Source organism: Nymphaea colorata, chromosome 13, assembly GCF_008831285.2.
Source record: "Nymphaea colorata isolate Beijing-Zhang1983 chromosome 13, ASM883128v2, whole genome shotgun sequence".
NCBI classification, from domain to species: Eukaryota; Viridiplantae; Streptophyta; class Magnoliopsida; order Nymphaeales; family Nymphaeaceae; genus Nymphaea; species Nymphaea colorata.
The window spans coordinates 2,355,019-2,371,941 of record NC_045150.1 but is presented as its reverse complement, the minus strand read 5'-3'; the positions used below and the strand labels follow the sequence as shown (position 1 = coordinate 2,371,941).

Below are 16,923 nucleotides of genomic sequence, written 5' to 3'. Positions count from 1 at the left end.
TTTTAATGTGTCTAATTTCTGTGTTAAATAAATACTCAAAGCAAAGTCATAAAAAACAGGCCTCCAAAATATATCTTTTCATACTTTTACCTTGTGTCTATTCTGCACTTCTAAGATTTTGACTTCTATTAAGTTACGGGAAAGAAAGGAAAAAAGAGAAAGAAATTGGGAAGAATAGAGAAAAGAAAAAGAAAGATATTATTGTAAAACTTGTTTAGATCTTCCTTTCCATCACACTTCTTCCAATTTTCAAGGAATTTAATTTATATTGAGTTATCATTTCTTTTTCAATCTTTCTATTTCTTTCATTTGCAACCAAATATGTTTTTTTTTTTTTAATTTTCCTTTCATTCCCCTCCCTCCTTCTTAATTAAGCAAACGAATACATGATTGGCTATTCTTTTCCTCCCTTTTCTTTCAATTCTCTCCATTCAAACAGGCTGTTAATTTATTTCTCTCATCGATCGTCTCTTCCTATATAAACCCTCTTAGAAACATGTCAGAGACTAAAAAAATTGACCGTTACATATATGGCTGAACTTTAACGAAGATGCTTTGTCCTCAGCTGGCCGGAGAAATATATATATATATATTGATCCAAACTGTTTTATCCATAATCACAACAAGAATCGGTGCAACTTGATGGGTTGACTTAATTTTCCATAGCTTTTCGTACAGCTAATTTCTCTAGAAAGAATATTTCAAGTCTTTAAAAGAATGGCTTAACTTCTACATTTACAACTTAATATCTATCATCTGATCCCATTAAAATTGACTGTCAGATGATTCTCATGAGATCTGGTATGTAAGGGTCCGGTAACTATTGTTTATATATATATATATATATAGATATATAGATATAGATATAATCATAAATGTAAAGCTTGTTTTTGAAATTACAACCTAATCATAAGCCCTAATTGAAAATTTTTCTTTCTTTAATGGTGGACCAGCCTACTGTCTCTGTGCCTGTCCTTTTGATTAACCTGTCCAAGCATACTCTTGACGCGTTCTGGCCCTGTCAAGCGGCCATTCTTCCATCCGTCACAAGCTTTATAAAGGCATTTTAGCATTTGTAAAGAAAAGTATCTTCTGGTTCACTTTTTGCCCTTATTGGCGTGGGAGGCGTTTCCTAAGTACTTTTTCGTTTTTTTCTTTGTCAGGATTATTACAATATTTGTGTTGTCGCGTTCGGGACCTGACTGCCCAATCTCTCTCAATCAATTACTTAGAAAAAAATGGCAATTAAAAAAAAAAATCCGAGAATGTAGTAGAAGTTCAATGCTTTATAGAATGAAATTACTGCTTGTTTGGTGCCCACTGCTGAGATGATGTGGACTCTTCACTCTCTAGCTACCTCATTCAATTCCAATTACTTCACTATTCTTCTATGACAACTAACTAATATTTTCTGAAAAGAAGCATCCCATCCCATTTGCTGTATAATTATCTTATATATATATATATATATATGTAAATAATAGAGAGAGGGGGGGAGAGAAAAAGAGATTGACTGGGTTCTATTCAAGAGATATGAGCTATAAACTAAAAAACTAGACTGGGAAAAGCACTAGGAAAGCGAGTGAAAGAACATATTACCAAACCTCAAAAGCTAATAGGGGGGACATCTTTTAACAGTAAATAAGGAACCAATTGCACTAGCAGAAGTGCATGAGATAGCAACTCCAAAAGCATAAGCTCCAAGTCCTTCTCCCCAAATGATTCTCTGCAATCATGGCCTCGGCATAAGGTTTCAAAAGCTGGAGGCAGAAGCAACAAGTGCCCACTGAAGGATTCCTCCATCTTCATTCACTTCTGCAACTTGCAATCAGAACCTGCTGTAAAGGGCAGACCATAATCGAGAAAGTACGGTGAGGAGATGGGCACTTCCTACAGTTTGCGATATTTTTGTAATTGGTCTAAGATTCCAAGATTTTTTTTTGCTTTAGAATCTTTGAAAAGATCATCTTTACTGATCATTTCTTTGTCAATATATACCCATGCCGGGAAGGCGCATGATGCATATCAAACTCTTTGTCTTTAGAGTTGCTGAATCTAAACCTGCAGATGGATTCCGCTGGCCGTCGGAATTTTCGGGCAGGCGGGAGTAGTGGCTCCAGCAGAGGGTTAAGTGATAATGAAGGTTTAGCACCGCAGTTTGAGATGTTGAAGACATTAGTGCCTAATTTGGATGAGGTTCGTCTTCTAACTTTTGCTTTTAAGCCATAGTTTCTGAACCTTTTCTGTTCATGCAGTGTTCCCAATTGTCATTGTTCTTGGCAAGATTCACACAATGAATATTCAAAGGATCCTTGGAGAAAGATTACTTCCTACCGGGAAACTTGGTCTAGAATTTGGTCTTTTCTTTCTGCACATGACTAAAAGAAACATTCTTTGGAATGGAGTTGAAACTCTTTCTCCATTCTATGCTCAAATGTTTTGAATGAGGTTATCATGGTTCTTCATCTTTGGTCTGCCTTTTTAGTATCAAATTAGGTTGAGTCACAGTACCTTTGCCTTTCCCCTCTTCCCATCTGCAGTACTGGAACACTTTTCTCATTAGAGAACTTTTGATTGCTTCCTGCTTTTCGTTTTTGGCATAATCAGAACGCGGAATCCAGACAGTTCAAGATAATGGAACTCCTAGCTAGTGGTGGAACCAGAAAAGTTTTATAGAGGGATACTCATTCGCAGTTTCCCATATCTCCGAAAGGAAGGCAAATATGTGAAGATAATAATATGAAAATGACACTGTTGAGCCTTGAGACCTTGAGGATGCATAGAATCTCAGTCCGTGAGCAACTGCTCTCTTGTCCATTCGAGAACCTCCATCTGATCCCTCCTTTTAAGGAGAGGCATCGTATTATTCTTCTTTCGTGTTCTGATAGTAACCATTCACTAGTTACACGTTCACCCATATTCGCTGAATTGCTTTCAGCCTTGGTTGTTCCATTCCAACATCAGATGAGTATTTCATGAATCTGCTTCAAAGATGGAGCAGATTCACGAAAGCATAAAATTAATTCTTCATGAATCTGGCCAAAATTGCTTTAAGTTTTCATGAATCAGTTTGATTTTTGAGACATTCATAAAATTCCAATGTAATGTTTCTACTGCCAATTGACTCCATAGGCATCACTCCCGGCAATTAAAAGCCAAAGAAAAATTATACTTAAGGGATCAGAGGAAGAAGTATTGTCAAGCACCAACAAGTCCTATCTGATAAAAGATGAAAATTTTCTCGGAACGGGTGGCCGACACAGTTCGGACTGCCGGAGTGCAAGATGGAAATTGATATATATATATATATATATATATATATATATATATATATATATATATATATATATATATATATATATATATATATATATATATGTGTGAGAGAGAGAGAGAGAGAGAGAGAGAGAGATTGCTTAATTAAAAGTTTTAACAGCAGAAGGGAACATGAGTGCCTCTTAAGAATTAAATGTAGTGGCTTTGCCACTCAAAGTAACCTCTGCAACAAAAACAAGGGAGAAACAAGTAATCCAAGTAAAATTCTCTAGGCAAAGGCCTGGTACCTAAGGGTGGGCGTCCGGCCAAGTACCCGGTACTCAGTACTCGGCCCGGTCGAGCCCATGCCCAGACTTATTAATAATGTGTATTTTATAATTAAAAATATATTGTATATTCTATCTACTTCAGATAAACAGCTTTAGTTAAAATGGCCACTCTAAATAGCCAGTCATTATTCTCTTACTTATATACATAGTGAGTTAATAATAACTCTGGTTATCTAAAGTCATTCAGCCATCTAATCAAAACCATCCGTCTAAAACACATATATAGTATCAAATGATAAAAATGTCTAGTACCTTTTTCTTCTTATTTTTCTTTTAATTGTCCATCATGCGGATCGGACGGTGCAGATTAGTTGGCTGGCTGACTCTAAAAAGTTAGAGTCGCCGTTCAATTTTTCTTTTATATATATATATATATATATTAGGAAGTCATTTTTCCTATACATAAGGAGGCCAGATTTTTCTTTTATGCATATTTTGGGGAGGGAGGGGGATGTTGTTTTGAAGATTTCATATACATTCTTTTTTTCTTTTTCTTTTTTAAATAAAAGGTTGGAAGCCTATCCCCTAAAATGAGTTTAAGCCGAGGGAGTGTGCGTTTCTCATTCTTCATCGCATGGCACAATTATGTGACCAAGCTCGCCAACCACCCAATGTTTAAAACCACCATTTGTCCAATTATTGTACATGCCTAATGGCATGCTCACCTGAAAACACTTGATATCTTCTTTTGTGTTTAATAAGGATGCCAATAAGATGCACACACCATCATCTGTGTAAGGATGAATTCAATGTGTATGGGATGTGGGCAAAATTTAATAGAACAACCCATCTCTCACGTGGTTTGAGCTAGTGGTGGAGGTAAATAGAAGCTAGCATAGGTTTTGCCCACAACAACCCACATAAAGTAGCTTATATCTACATTGGTATCTCATAGCCATTTCATTATTTACATATTGATTTCCCCTTAAAAGTTGTTTTGGATGTATTAATGGTACTCCTCAGCAGACATTTCTGGCAACATGATGGGTCGAAGCGAGCCTATTTTCTTAATACAATATGAAAATGAAATGGTTAGCTTTGAATGTTACTTGGTCTCATAGGGGTCGTTTAGCAGTAGGGACACTGCGTGAGTATTTCATGAATCTTTTTTGCAAATTGTACAAATTCAATAGAACACTAGAAATAAAATTTTTTCAATCTTTGAAATAGATTCATGAAACAACGACCTCACAGTGGCTTAAGTTACATACATTCATTGTTAGACTAGGGCAGGGTTTTATTTTGCTGTAAATGTTGGGAGCATTCTTGCTCTTCTCCTCACAAGTTTAATTATGGATTAGACCTACCCTGCCTAATTAAGTAAAAAAAATTGATGGGCTTGTGTAAATTACAATCATTCATTGAGGGAGATGATCGACCAGTTGTTCCCTTCTTGTTTTGCTTTTGGCTCAAATGCACCTGCCAAGAAGTAATTTTAATGGAGTCCTTCAAATGAATCCTAAGGAAAACCTAGGCTTAAAACTATCTTTTATATGGGCAGGTGGAGGCAGTTGCCTACAACAGGCCCATGAAATTAAACTCTCTTTTATATATATATGTGTGTGTGTGTTAGTAAGTTGAAAGATTTGTTCATTTGTATGTAGTGTTGCCCCTTAAGGTTTGATAGTTTTTTTAGTTAGTGCCCCTAAGCTCAAAATTTTTAGCTCTGCTACTGACTACTGATTGGAAGTAGCATTTTATATTCTTTTGTATTGAAATGAAAAGGTGGGGCCTGGCCAGCAAGCCTTATAAAGATAATGACATGGGCTAGAACAGTGTTGAGATTTGATCCAAGGTCTTCAACATAGCACACTAAAAATTTCATTTGCTTACCTAAATAGTGACACTTATAAGATTTGAATCATGTCCACCACCATGAAAGCCATGGTCTGCGGCTTGAGGCTGGAGAAAGGGCGTCGCAGGGACCATCCCAGTCCTTACCTTTTGAAAATTTAAAATTTTGCCACTAAACATTGCAAAAATTTTGATTTGGTTCAGTAAAGATTTTGAAAAATATACAATGTTTCTGATAAGATGTTATGGTACAATGCCCTAACCACCTAAATTCATGTCTGAGTGACACTTGACATTAGGTGATTGAGGCATTTCATCGTCATAGATAAAATGTTTTAGTTGATAAATAAATTATACTGTCGCAAGTAGAATGCTATAACAAGTAACTTGCTTTGCAATGTCTTTTTGTGCAGACGGAGACAGATGAAAGAACAATCCTTGAAAAGACTGAGGAGTATGTAAGGAGAATCAACGAGGAAACCCAGAAGACAATGGAAAATATTGCCCAAAATGTCGACGGTAACTCCCCGCCCTGCATATTCAGTGTAAGCCCTCTTCTCTTGTAATATTAATTGATGGGGAATTTTCATACAGGTTCATCTTTTTGCATATAATGTAGAAACGATGGCCACTTTTTCTGAATTGGCAAATTCATACCTTCTTTTGAAACTGCTGCAGAAGTACCTGCTATATATACATTTCGTAATAACATAAGGAAGCAATTTTTTTTGCCTTTTATTTTACTCCAATTTACTTGCCATAAAGAGCCAAAACATGGGTAAAGTTCTGATAAAAGAAGAAAAAAATCAACTGCCACTTGTTGGTAAAATCTAAGTATGGGGTTCGGTTCTTTTGTCATTCTGAATCCAAATCTTACTCAAATTATTGCAACCTTTATACGCTCTTACTTTTTCATACTTCTGGAAAGCAATTTCGAAAAATAATCGGCCTTAATCAGTCAGTTTAAACTAGTTTGTAATTAATTTTCTTTCACAATTATCGATTTCAAGTGAATTTTGGCCTTGATGTGGGTTCATGAAGTTCCCTCCCATCCCATTCATCCATAATATCCGCCGATTCAATTTTTGTGCTTCGAGAAATTAACACTCATGTCTCTCTTCTTTGAATCCAGTAAATCTTTCTCTTGTACTGAATTATCAACGCCCGAATCTCAAAAAAGTTGTTTTATTTTGACAAGTTGGGTGTGAGATGGAGAAAATTGTTTCATGCAAGCTGTTTGGCAACAGTAACAGTTAGTTACTATTCTAGCTCCAAGGGTGCAGTGCAATTGGGCATACATGCGCATGAGCAAAACCAGAAATTTTTTGTCGTAGGGGCCAAACTATTGTTTCAAAATTTTAACAAGGGCTAAAATAGAAATTTTTAAATTTTTCATATATATTAAACTAAAATAATTTTTTTCAATTTACATATAAATTTTTAAAGTTTTCAAAATCTGAAAAAAGGCCATGGCCTTTGCCGACCCCTTCTTCCCTCTGCCCTTATACATGCGGTGCATATAAAGGGAGTTCATGTATCTATTCCTATGGCCACAACCTCGTTCAAAGACATACTTTCTTGGACCATGTTAGTCTCGAAGCAAGCTCTAAACCTGAGGGGCTACGAGGATAGTAGCTTCGGCCTCTCTTCTAGGTGGTGGGCTACATGAACTACCTGCTCACCTAAACAAAGATAGATCAGTTAGTTACTATTCACGCAACAAATGGTAACAGCTCCTTAATACCATATATGTTAATATAATACTTTGTACTTATGACAGAATGAATGGTCATGCTCAGGGGCGGAGGGAAGGGGCTCGCCTAGGCCATGGCCCCACCTCAGCTAATGAATTTTTTTTTTACATTAAAAAAATAATATTTTTTAATTACGTAATGTATTTTTTTGTATTAGAATTCAGTTTGGCCCTACCTGGATCTAGAGGTCAGATTGTCGGCCCGCCCCTGAAGAAAATCCTGGCTCCGCCTCTGCATGCTTGAGTGCCAAATGATCAAAATGCCCTTTATTGCAAAAAAAAAGTTGTCTTATATAAATACAAAAATGAAAAAAAAATGATTTTTTTTTCAAAAAGACAAGTGGTGCCTTGTGAGCCCTCGAGCACCAACAACTGCACTGCTCTATACTAGACTCATGTATTTGTATGTATGAATCACAAAGGTGGAGACTGAGAAGATGGAGGAAAGGAGCTTCGTGGTCAAAGTGGGCTGGAGAGGGAAGCAGATGGCTGGGAAGGTCCAAGCCATGCTGGAGTCATGTGGGTTCGACATCACCCAAACCAACATTGCCAAGGGGAGGTCGTCTCATATGTGCACCACTGCCTTTGTTAAAGTAAGCTAATTTTTTAAAATTTCGCTATCGACATATTGCTTTTAATTATCTCAATTTGTTCCATTTTTTAATAATTTGTAAAGCTCGACTCAAGCTCAACTAGTTTAATAAATGAGTCGAGCTCGAGCTTGAGTTAAGCTCGAGTTACAAATCAATCGAGTTTGAGTTACACAAGCTCGACTTATTTATGCTCGACTCCGCTTTTATATTTCATGTCTGTATGGATATATCGGTAATTTTTTATGAATTTTAATACTTTTTTTCATGTTTTTCATTTTCATTTACAGAGAAAATTATATGAATCAATTGGCACGAGCTTAAACTAGTGGAGCTCAAGCTCAGACTCAATTTACTAAGTCAAGCTCGAACTTAGTATACCAAGTCGAGCTCGAGCTCGAGCTCGTGCTCGGCTTTGTGATTCGGATTCAGATCAGCAGATGACTAGGTTATTGGGTTAGTGAGTTGACTCGCGGACTCGCTCAAGCTTTAAAATAGCTTGAATTACGCGAGCAAGAAGAGTTAGGGCCAAGTCATGCCGAGTTAGGGGTGAGTCTAGGGAAAACCGAGCTAACCTTGACTTGTGGCCAAGTTTTCTGGCAATCTAAGCTGACTCGGACGATTTCCAAGCCAACTATGTTACATACATGTAAAATGTTAATGCCTCTCGTGTGCTTGCGTTGTCCCTACGTATTAGAAGCAATATTCTGTTCTAAACAATCTTCAATGATGGTAACTAATTAATATACACTTTTTTCCTACTACAATTATGATTTTTATTACACAATTTTGGCTTACTACTCCAGTTATAATTTCTTTTGTATTCTTGTATCTCTACTCCAATGGCACATGTCATCTTATAAAATTTGTAGTGAAAAGTTACTATAATACTCCCACAAATTTTCACCTCAATTTACCACGAAGTTCGAACAAACACTCTTGATGTACATTCCTGTCATCCTTCACTCGCATTTGCATTGCCTACGAGTCCTACCTTTCTTCGGAACATGTCGTTCCGCAGAATAGTATCAAACACGTTCTTTTAAGTTTGAAGGCAGAAAACATTAAGAACAAGACATTTGGTAATATTTTTAAATCAACCTATGCTTTTTAGGTGTAACGAGGTCCTACCCCCTTAAGTTGGAACCTTATAGAGTGTTTGAAAATAAAACACCGCGTGAGTGTTTCATAAATATGTCACAAAAAATTGAAAAAGATTTGTAAAACACTTTAACTTAATTTTCCATGAATTTGGCGCAATGTTTGGTAGAGATTAATGGAGAACTCACATGGTGCTTCCGTCACCAAATGGCCCCTTAAGTGGCCGTTTGGAAATAGTAACAATATGTTAAGATAGGTTCATAAAAAGTTTTAAAAGGTGTTTTATGAATCTACTCTAATTTATAAGACATAATTTATAAGACAGATACATAGAACAGTAACATATTATTGCTATTATCAAACAACCCCTTAATGTTGCAAATATTTTTTTATCTCCTACTCATGTTCAAATGCATTGAAGGGTGTACAAGACATTAAAAAAAAAAAAAAAAATCTCTGGAGAGAAGCTCTTTTTCGTTTATAACACTGGGACAACCAAGGGGTCCCCAATATTAACAACAAACAATAACTACAAAAATAGTTCGAATCTTCTTCTTCTTTGTGGTAATACTGATGATGCAGCTTGGAATGCAAATGTTTGGAATTTTCACATTTTTTGATCAACTTTTATTTACTGTATGCAATGTGACTATGATCTTTTATATATATTTCATCCAAACCCAATGTAACTAGTCATGTTGATGCATATCTTTACATGGCAATGTAACTTAACCGTTGTGTGTATTTTTTAGGTTGAGCAGGTTGGGATGACAGAAGATCAAGTGTATGATGTGGTATATGGGGCAGCTGAAAGGTTTGGCTTGTTACCCTGACATGACAGTGCCCACCCAAGAGAAGATGAAGAATATCATGCAATTTAGGTTACATTACTAGTTGCCACTATGGAAGTTGATGTCACTGACTTGTTGCAAAAGGAATAATTACATAACTGGAAACTGAATGAACCCTTCAATTTTAACATAATCAACCTAATGGCGGACCTAAAAATGTGCGTGTGTATGCATGCACTTGCCTATCAGATCTATCTATGTGATTCTGGTTGCTAAGGGAAAATATGTGTATGTGTGTGTAGGGGCGGAGCCAAGGGGCGCTTGCAGGTGCCCTGCCCACCCCCCCCCTCAAAAAATTACGTGTAAGTTTAGAAAATTTTACTTGTTCTATATAAAAATTTTGAAAAATAATATTTTGGCCCCTGTCAAAATTAACTTTAATTTAGCATCCTCATCAAAAATTTTTAGCTCCGTCTATATATATATAGAAAGAGAAAAAGAGATCTATATATAATTTCACATGAATTGGTTGTTATTAGTATTGTTAGGATGCTGTTTAAATTACTTGGCCGTAAAACATTAGTTATGTATCCATGTAAGCTTTTGGGCTTATAAGAAAACATCAATTATTAACGTAAGATTTTAAAAGTCCAGAAATTAATTTTTACTGTTGCCAAACATGTATGTGTTAAACATGATCAAGAATTGATAGATGAATTATTTATTGTGTTTTTTAACCAAAATAGTGTTTTCCTAACCCACAAAAATGTTGGGTTTCGGCAATTGCTTGTTAGATCCCAAAAAAAAAAAAAAACAAGCTTGCACGTGTGTTGGATAAAAGGAAATAGTTTTTTTTTTTAATTTAAGAATAACAAATAATCTTTCATAATGCAAGGATCTAACAAACAGAACCTCAAAGTTAGCCTCACTAAAGCCTAGAACTCATAGGAACGTCAATCCATCCAATTTGAATCAGATATTCAATCGAATCGATTCATCTTGAAAAAATTGATTATAGAAAAAAAATTATATCTGACTTAGAAATCATATCGAATTTAAAATATCAGATCGAATTCAGACGAATTTGAAAATAAATTCGAATCAGATTTGAATTGTGAAATGAGATTTTGAATTTGGATTTAGATATATTAAAATTCGAATCTAAATGTGTAAATATCCGAAAAATAGATATAGGTAAAGGTAACATTTGAATATTAAGATTGTTCCCTCACGCACGGTTGAAAAAATTCTGTTTGCTGGACCTTTTTATCCGTGGATCTACGGACCTATCGAGGTGGGACTTTTGCCCGTAGATCCGACTTTTATGCGCGAGGAATTTTCTGGCCGCCAGGTGAAGCCGCTTCTTTCACTGGTCTCGTCCCCTTCTTCCTCCTCAGCGGCGGCAAGTGTTCGTCCGCAACAGTGACGCAGTCACGCAGGGCTCTTTCTCCATGGTATTTCCAACCCCTCTCTAATTTTCCGCGGCTTCATCTCTTTCTTTGGTTTCCTCACTTCCTCACCCTCTGCCCATCCCCTCTTTTGTTTCCATGCGTTTCAGGTGGTCTCCACAGGGATGTGCCCCCTTTCACTGTTGCCCGCCAGCAAGCATCCCAACATGATGTATGCTCTCTCTCCCTGCCTCGGATCTCCTTTATGTCCGTTTGTTTTTCTGTTTTCCTTTTATTTTCCCCGTCTTTTTCTCTTCTTTTGGCTGCATTTTTTGATCCGATGATGCAACAGTCTTCTAATAGCTGCTTTTTTGTTGGTGGATTTTTCTTTTTGTCTATTTTCCTCCACTTAGTTGGCCCTTCAGGTGTGGGGAGAGAGAGAACGAGAGAAAGAAATTAATTGGTTTTGCTCAGTGAACTTCCAATTTTCATGTGATCAGGTGAAAAGTGTTCTTCAAAGAAACAATGCTGAGGTTTCGGCCATTCAGGAGGACAATCACTTCTGTACCTGCTCTTTGGCGCCACTCTCCATTTTCAGGTTCATGCCCTTATCACAAATTCTTTTCTCTTTCTGGAGTCTGCAGAGCCCTTCTTTCTTTTCATGGTCATTTTTTGTTTCCTTCCATCTTTTTCTCTTCCTTGCATGGAACAGGTACCAAAAAGAATGATGCTCAAATATTTCCTCCCAATAGTTCTTCATCTTTTGTTTATTTTTCTAATGATCAGTTGTTTTTATTCATTTCTCTAATAAGTTTTTTTCTGTTGGAGAGCCCAATATTTGCTTCAAAGCAAAGTAATAGATTTTCAGTAACGCCTTCTCCCTTTCTAACTTATGCAGAATAATTGATCCTAAATATGCACATTTATCTATATAGTTCCTTGTTTCAGTCTTTAGATACTGCACCCAATTACCCAAAAAATTGATCAAGTTGCATAATCATCTTTCTTGTAGTAAAGCACATTGGCAGCTCACCTTGCTTTTCTGTATAGAGGTGTCATGGTCTTAGACTACAAAGAGATTTTATTCTTCAAAGTTCTCATTATCTTACTTTGATGAAGACTCTAATATGTGGAACTTTAATAGATAATGACATTGTTCAAATGTTCCGGGTACCAAGCCTCAAAATTGGGCCCCCCGAAAAGCCAATGGGTCAAAAACCTGCAAATGGTGAAATTTCTGCTCACTCATTAGATGAACGGTTCATCCGGATTCTCAAAATATTCAAATGGGGTCCTGATTCAGAAAGAGCGTTGAAGGTTTTGATGCTAAAGGTGGACCACAGGCTCATTCGTGAGGTGATGAAAACTGATGTACAGATTGGTGTGAAGATTCAATTTTTCAAGTGGGCTAGTAAAAGCAAAAATTTCGAGCATGAGACAACAACCTACATGGCTCTCATCCATAGTTTAGAAGAAGCAGGATTGGTTGGAGAATTATGGAAGTTCACACAAGAGATGGTGAGGAGTGGTTGTATGATTACTTCATCAGATGTATCAAAGATAATTAGGATCCTTGGGAAGGCAAAGATGCTGGAGAAGGCATGTGCAATATTCTATCAGATAAAATCTCGAGGATTCAAACCAAGCATTTCCACTTACAATACATTGATTCTAGTGCTGATGCAAGAGTATCATTATGAGAAGGTCCATGAGCTCTACAATGAAATGTGCAATGAGGATAACTGCCTTCCTGATACTGTAACCTATAGCTTGCTTATTGGTGCTTTCAGCAAACTGGGTCGTGAAGATTCTGCTGTTCGACTGTTTGAAGAAATGAAAGAGTACGAGTTGCAACCGAATGCAAAGATATATACCACCCTGATTGGTTTGTTTTTCAAATCAAATAAAGTGGACAAAGCATTGGATATATTTCAAGAAATGAAGGCCAAACATTGTACTCCAAGTGTTTATACATATACTGAGTTAATTAAGGGGTTGGGCAGAGCAGGAAAAGTTGACGATGCTTATCAACTCTTTCTCACTATGCAAGATGTGGGATGCAAGCCAGATATTGTATTCATGAATAATCTAATCAATATTCTAGGTGAGGCAGGTCGATATGGCGATGTTCATAGTGTATTTTGTCAAATGGAAGCCTTAGGATGCATGCCCAATGTGGTCTCCTATAATAGTGTCATAAAGGCTGTTTTTAGGTCAAAATCTCCTGTATTTCAAGCCACTTGCTGGTTTGAGAAAATGAAAGAGAAGGGCATCACCCCAAGTGCCTTTACCTATTCAATTCTTATTGATGGGTTTTCCAAAGCCAATCGACTAGAAAAAGCATTACTATTACTCGAGGAAATGGATGAGAAGGGTTTCCCGCCTTGCCCTGCTGCTTATTGTAGTGTAATTGATGCTCTTGGAAAAGCAAAGCGTTATGATGTTGCAAAAGAACTGTTTCAGGAGTTAATAGAGAACTGTGGGACTTCCAGCTCAAGGGTTTATGCAGTAATGATCAAACACCTTGGAAAATCTGGGGACATTGATGGTGCCATGAGCCTTTTTGAAGAAATGGGAAGACTTGGATGTGTTCCAGATGTCTTCTCCTACAATGCTCTTATGTCTGGGATGGTGAGGGTGGGTATGATTGATGAAGCCTGCTCTTTGCTTCGAGAGATGCAAGAGAAAGGATGTAATCCAGATCTTAACTCTTACAATATTGTACTCAATGGATTGGCGAGAACAGGTGGGCCAGGTCAGGCAGTGGACATGCTATCAAGAATGAAAGATTCTAGTATTAAACCGGATGCTGTTTCATATAATACCGTTCTTGGGTCTCTTAGTCGGGCTGGCATGTTTGAGGAAGCTGCTAGGTTAATGAAGGAGATGAAATCAAAAGGATTTGAGTATGATCTCATTACCTATTCTTCAATACTTGAGGCTGTAGGAAAGATTGATGAAGACTAATGTCTTATTCAACTTGACAAATGGTACTTCTCTCAGTTGATCTCCACAGCTTTTTTTTTTCCCAGTTATGACCAATTACAGAAATTCATATTCAAGTGCTTTATCATATTAGTCCATCTAACTGTATTTACTAATGCTATTTTTTGCTACTGTGTGGCACTAATAGATTTTGGTAGGTGCTGTTGGAGTTGGTGAGGTTCTGTCTTCCTCACACAATTGAATGTTGGGCCTATTCCGACGAGTGTGCTAGGCCTAAACCAAAAAGTATATCTTTCAGCTTATCTCCAAAATGATGCTTGTGATTGACAACTAAGCTAACAATGCTTTAGCAGGAATGCACGTCAATAATTGGGGAGTGCATGAAGGAAGTTTTGACCACGTGGTACTTCTTGAGGGATCTTGTTGGTGGTTGTTCGCTGGTTATGCTTGACAAGAATTATCAGCACTAGCATTTGTGAGCAGTTCTTTAGAGTCAGTTGATTATATAATTAATGGTAAGTGTTAATGCAATATCCGTCTTTCAGTTCAACGATGTGTCTCTTGTTTATCCTTGATCAAGCTTTTTCAAAGGACATAAGATTTGGATAATTTGATAGTCAAGTGGGGCTCCTTTATTGGCAAGCAATTTTTTTGTTGGCACAAGTTCTTTCAAGGGGGGGAGATGATTCCTGATGCTTGCATTGTATCCATATAAAACCAATCTTGCTGGGGAAGTTTATTTCTGTTTAAGCTCTAAGGAGTTGAAAAAGGAAGTCATTTCATGTGCATCATGCTATGGAGATGGACCTACAGGGCTACATCTGCCTGCATGGACATGTGCACACCTAAGGAGGCTAAAACCAGCATGTAGGCCCGGCACTCCTGAGTGTAGCTTAGGTGAAAGCCGTATTTCCTCCTCTTATCTTGAGCTTTTGGTGTTTCGGCCTGCATTTTAGGTAGAGTATCAATGCAGAGGAAGGCATGCATGAGATGTATCCCCTGAGCTATATGTTGTTTGAGAAGTATAAGCTCTAAGCTTTTCCTAGTATGAGCATCTGGGCTCATTTAATCTTGTTGATTTGCTTCAGCAGTACTATTTGACTTCTTGATAGATCTGTTGGCTTCATCATTTTGATTGTTCTGCAGTTCCATAAGAGATGGAAAAGGTGATGGCAAAGGGGAAAAATTCATTTGGTGGGATTGTGCAGGCCAATTTGTAGATAATGATTATGATGATAATGTTAAAGCAGCACTGTTGATGAGACGTCTTCCAAGAATGATTCCGTCTTGCTTACAAGGCATGCCATTACTGTAGTCCAAAGATCGATATAATTTGTAAGATTCGGCTTCTGAATAATTCCAGGCTTGTTGCCATTGTTATTTGGGGAAATTCTTTGTAACAGACAAGCATAAAGCTGTATTAACTATTTGTTCAAGTCAGTTAAGCCTTTTTGTGCAGCTATGATCGTTCTCATGTTTCATATTGTTTCATCTATATCAATCTCGATCAGGTTTCTTTTCAGAAGGCCCAATGATTAGTTAAAATTCTCGTATAAATATTTTCGAATCATGTCCTCATGTTTTTTGCCTGACTTGTTAGGAAATATCGGCTGTTGACCTATTTGAAAATTGTTACTTGCCAGTACCTTGTTCTTCAATTTTGTTTCTGCTTTGATGGATTTACTTTAGAGGTCAAAATTTCCTAGTCTGAATGAAAAAACAAGAAGCTGGAAGAAAATGCACGTTAGAATTTTATGATGATTTAAAATCATGATCTAGATTGTTTTCAATTTATCGAAAATTAACAGATCCTAAATTTCAATTCATGCATCTGATTTTGATTTTTTTTTCTTATAAACTTGTAGGTTTGAGCCTTCAGGTTCATTAACAGAGCTGGGTTTCAAAAAGTTGCTGAATTTGTGGATGTCAATAGATCGGATTTTGAATTGGATGTGTTTTTTATTGTATTCAATTCATGGGATGTTCACATATTCGGATTTGTATGTTAATGAAGAAATGTTTATATTATAAATTCACAAGCAAATCCAATTAGAAATCTAACTTTTTAAGTTTATATCTGAATCTGAATTTGCATTGTGGTAAGTCCACAATGGATTTTCAACATGGGCATTGGATAGAGAACAATGTAACTAGCCATATTGAGTTTTATTATTTGATTGGGCATTTATTTAACCAAATATGAGTCTTAATCCTAATTTAATCAGATGCCATTTATGAAAACCGTATCTTACCTTTTAGTTAGTTAAATTATTTTTAGTATCCAAGTTATTTAAAGTGGTTGAGATGGATGTTCGATCTGAATCCTATCCATCGACAGCTTTAGGCAAAATGACTAGATAACACCAAACACCGATCACAATTCACATCGTTTTCTTCTAATGCTTCCAATACGAGTTATGAATAGATTTTTACAATATTGGCCTAAGTAATTAGTTTCCTCATATTCATTGGCAAAACAATTACTCAATAGTGAGGGTTAAAAGACAAAAATGCTCCTAAGCAAGAAAAATGTAGAAACACAAAAAAGAACCTCTCATAAGAATTTATAAAGTTGAAAGAGTAAAAGTTATTTTTTCTTTTTATAATAAGGCAGTTCAGTAGAGGTGAAATAATCTTTTCGTTCCCTTGCTTTAGGGTTTAGGACTGCTTCGGAACAAAAGAACCTGTCATAAGAATAAATTTGAAAGAATAAAAGTTAATTTTTCTTTTTTATAATAAGGCAGTTCACAAGAGGTGAAATCATTCTTTTGTTCCCTTGTTTTAGGGTTTAGGGATGCTTCGGGACAAAAGAACCCTCATAAGAATAAAGTTGAAAAAGTAAATTTTTTTTTTTATAATAAGGCAGTTCACTATAAGTGAAATCATCCTTTCGTTCACTTGCTTTAGGGTTTAGGACTGCTTCGGGACAAAAGAACCACTCATAAGAACAAAGTT

At 36.5% G+C, this 16,923-nt stretch overlaps 1 protein-coding gene across 6 annotated transcripts; it reads left to right on the top strand.

The window, feature by feature from the left end:
* The first annotated feature begins 1,496 nt into the window (after nt 1-1,496).
* Nucleotides 1,497-15,442, top strand: LOC116266829 (pentatricopeptide repeat-containing protein At3g16010). Of its 6 annotated transcripts, none has more exons than XM_031648233.2 (11): nt 1,497-1,866; nt 2,068-2,196; nt 5,813-5,944; nt 7,575-7,745; nt 9,596-11,088; nt 11,193-11,254; nt 11,523-11,620; nt 12,167-14,012; nt 14,156-14,253; nt 14,322-14,483; nt 15,115-15,442. In XM_031648233.2, exons 7-8 carry the CDS (start codon nt 11,548-11,550, stop codon nt 13,987-13,989), a joined length of 1,896 nt encoding a protein of 631 aa, XP_031504093.1. In that variant the 5' UTR covers nt 1,497-1,866; nt 2,068-2,196; nt 5,813-5,944; nt 7,575-7,745; nt 9,596-11,088; nt 11,193-11,254; nt 11,523-11,547; the 3' UTR covers nt 13,990-14,012; nt 14,156-14,253; nt 14,322-14,483; nt 15,115-15,442. The 6 variants fall into 6 exon arrangements, with proteins under 6 accessions (XP_031504093.1, XP_031504095.1, XP_031504091.1 ...); XM_031648235.2 differs by having other exon boundaries at nt 2,045-2,196; XM_031648231.2 differs by having other exon boundaries at nt 1,497-1,871.
* Nucleotides 15,443-16,923: the final 1,481 nt, after the last annotated feature.

Excerpts from the sequence above, each read along its gene's own strand:
- LOC116266829 (XM_031648233.2), top strand. The coding sequence starts at position 11,548 with ATGCTGAGGTTTCGGCCATTCAGGAGGACAATCACTTCTGTACCTGCT. Across the intron at positions 11,621-12,166 it reads GCGCCACTCTCCATTTTCAG|ATAATGACATTGTTCAAATG; the intron begins GTTCATGCCCTT and ends GAACTTTAATAG.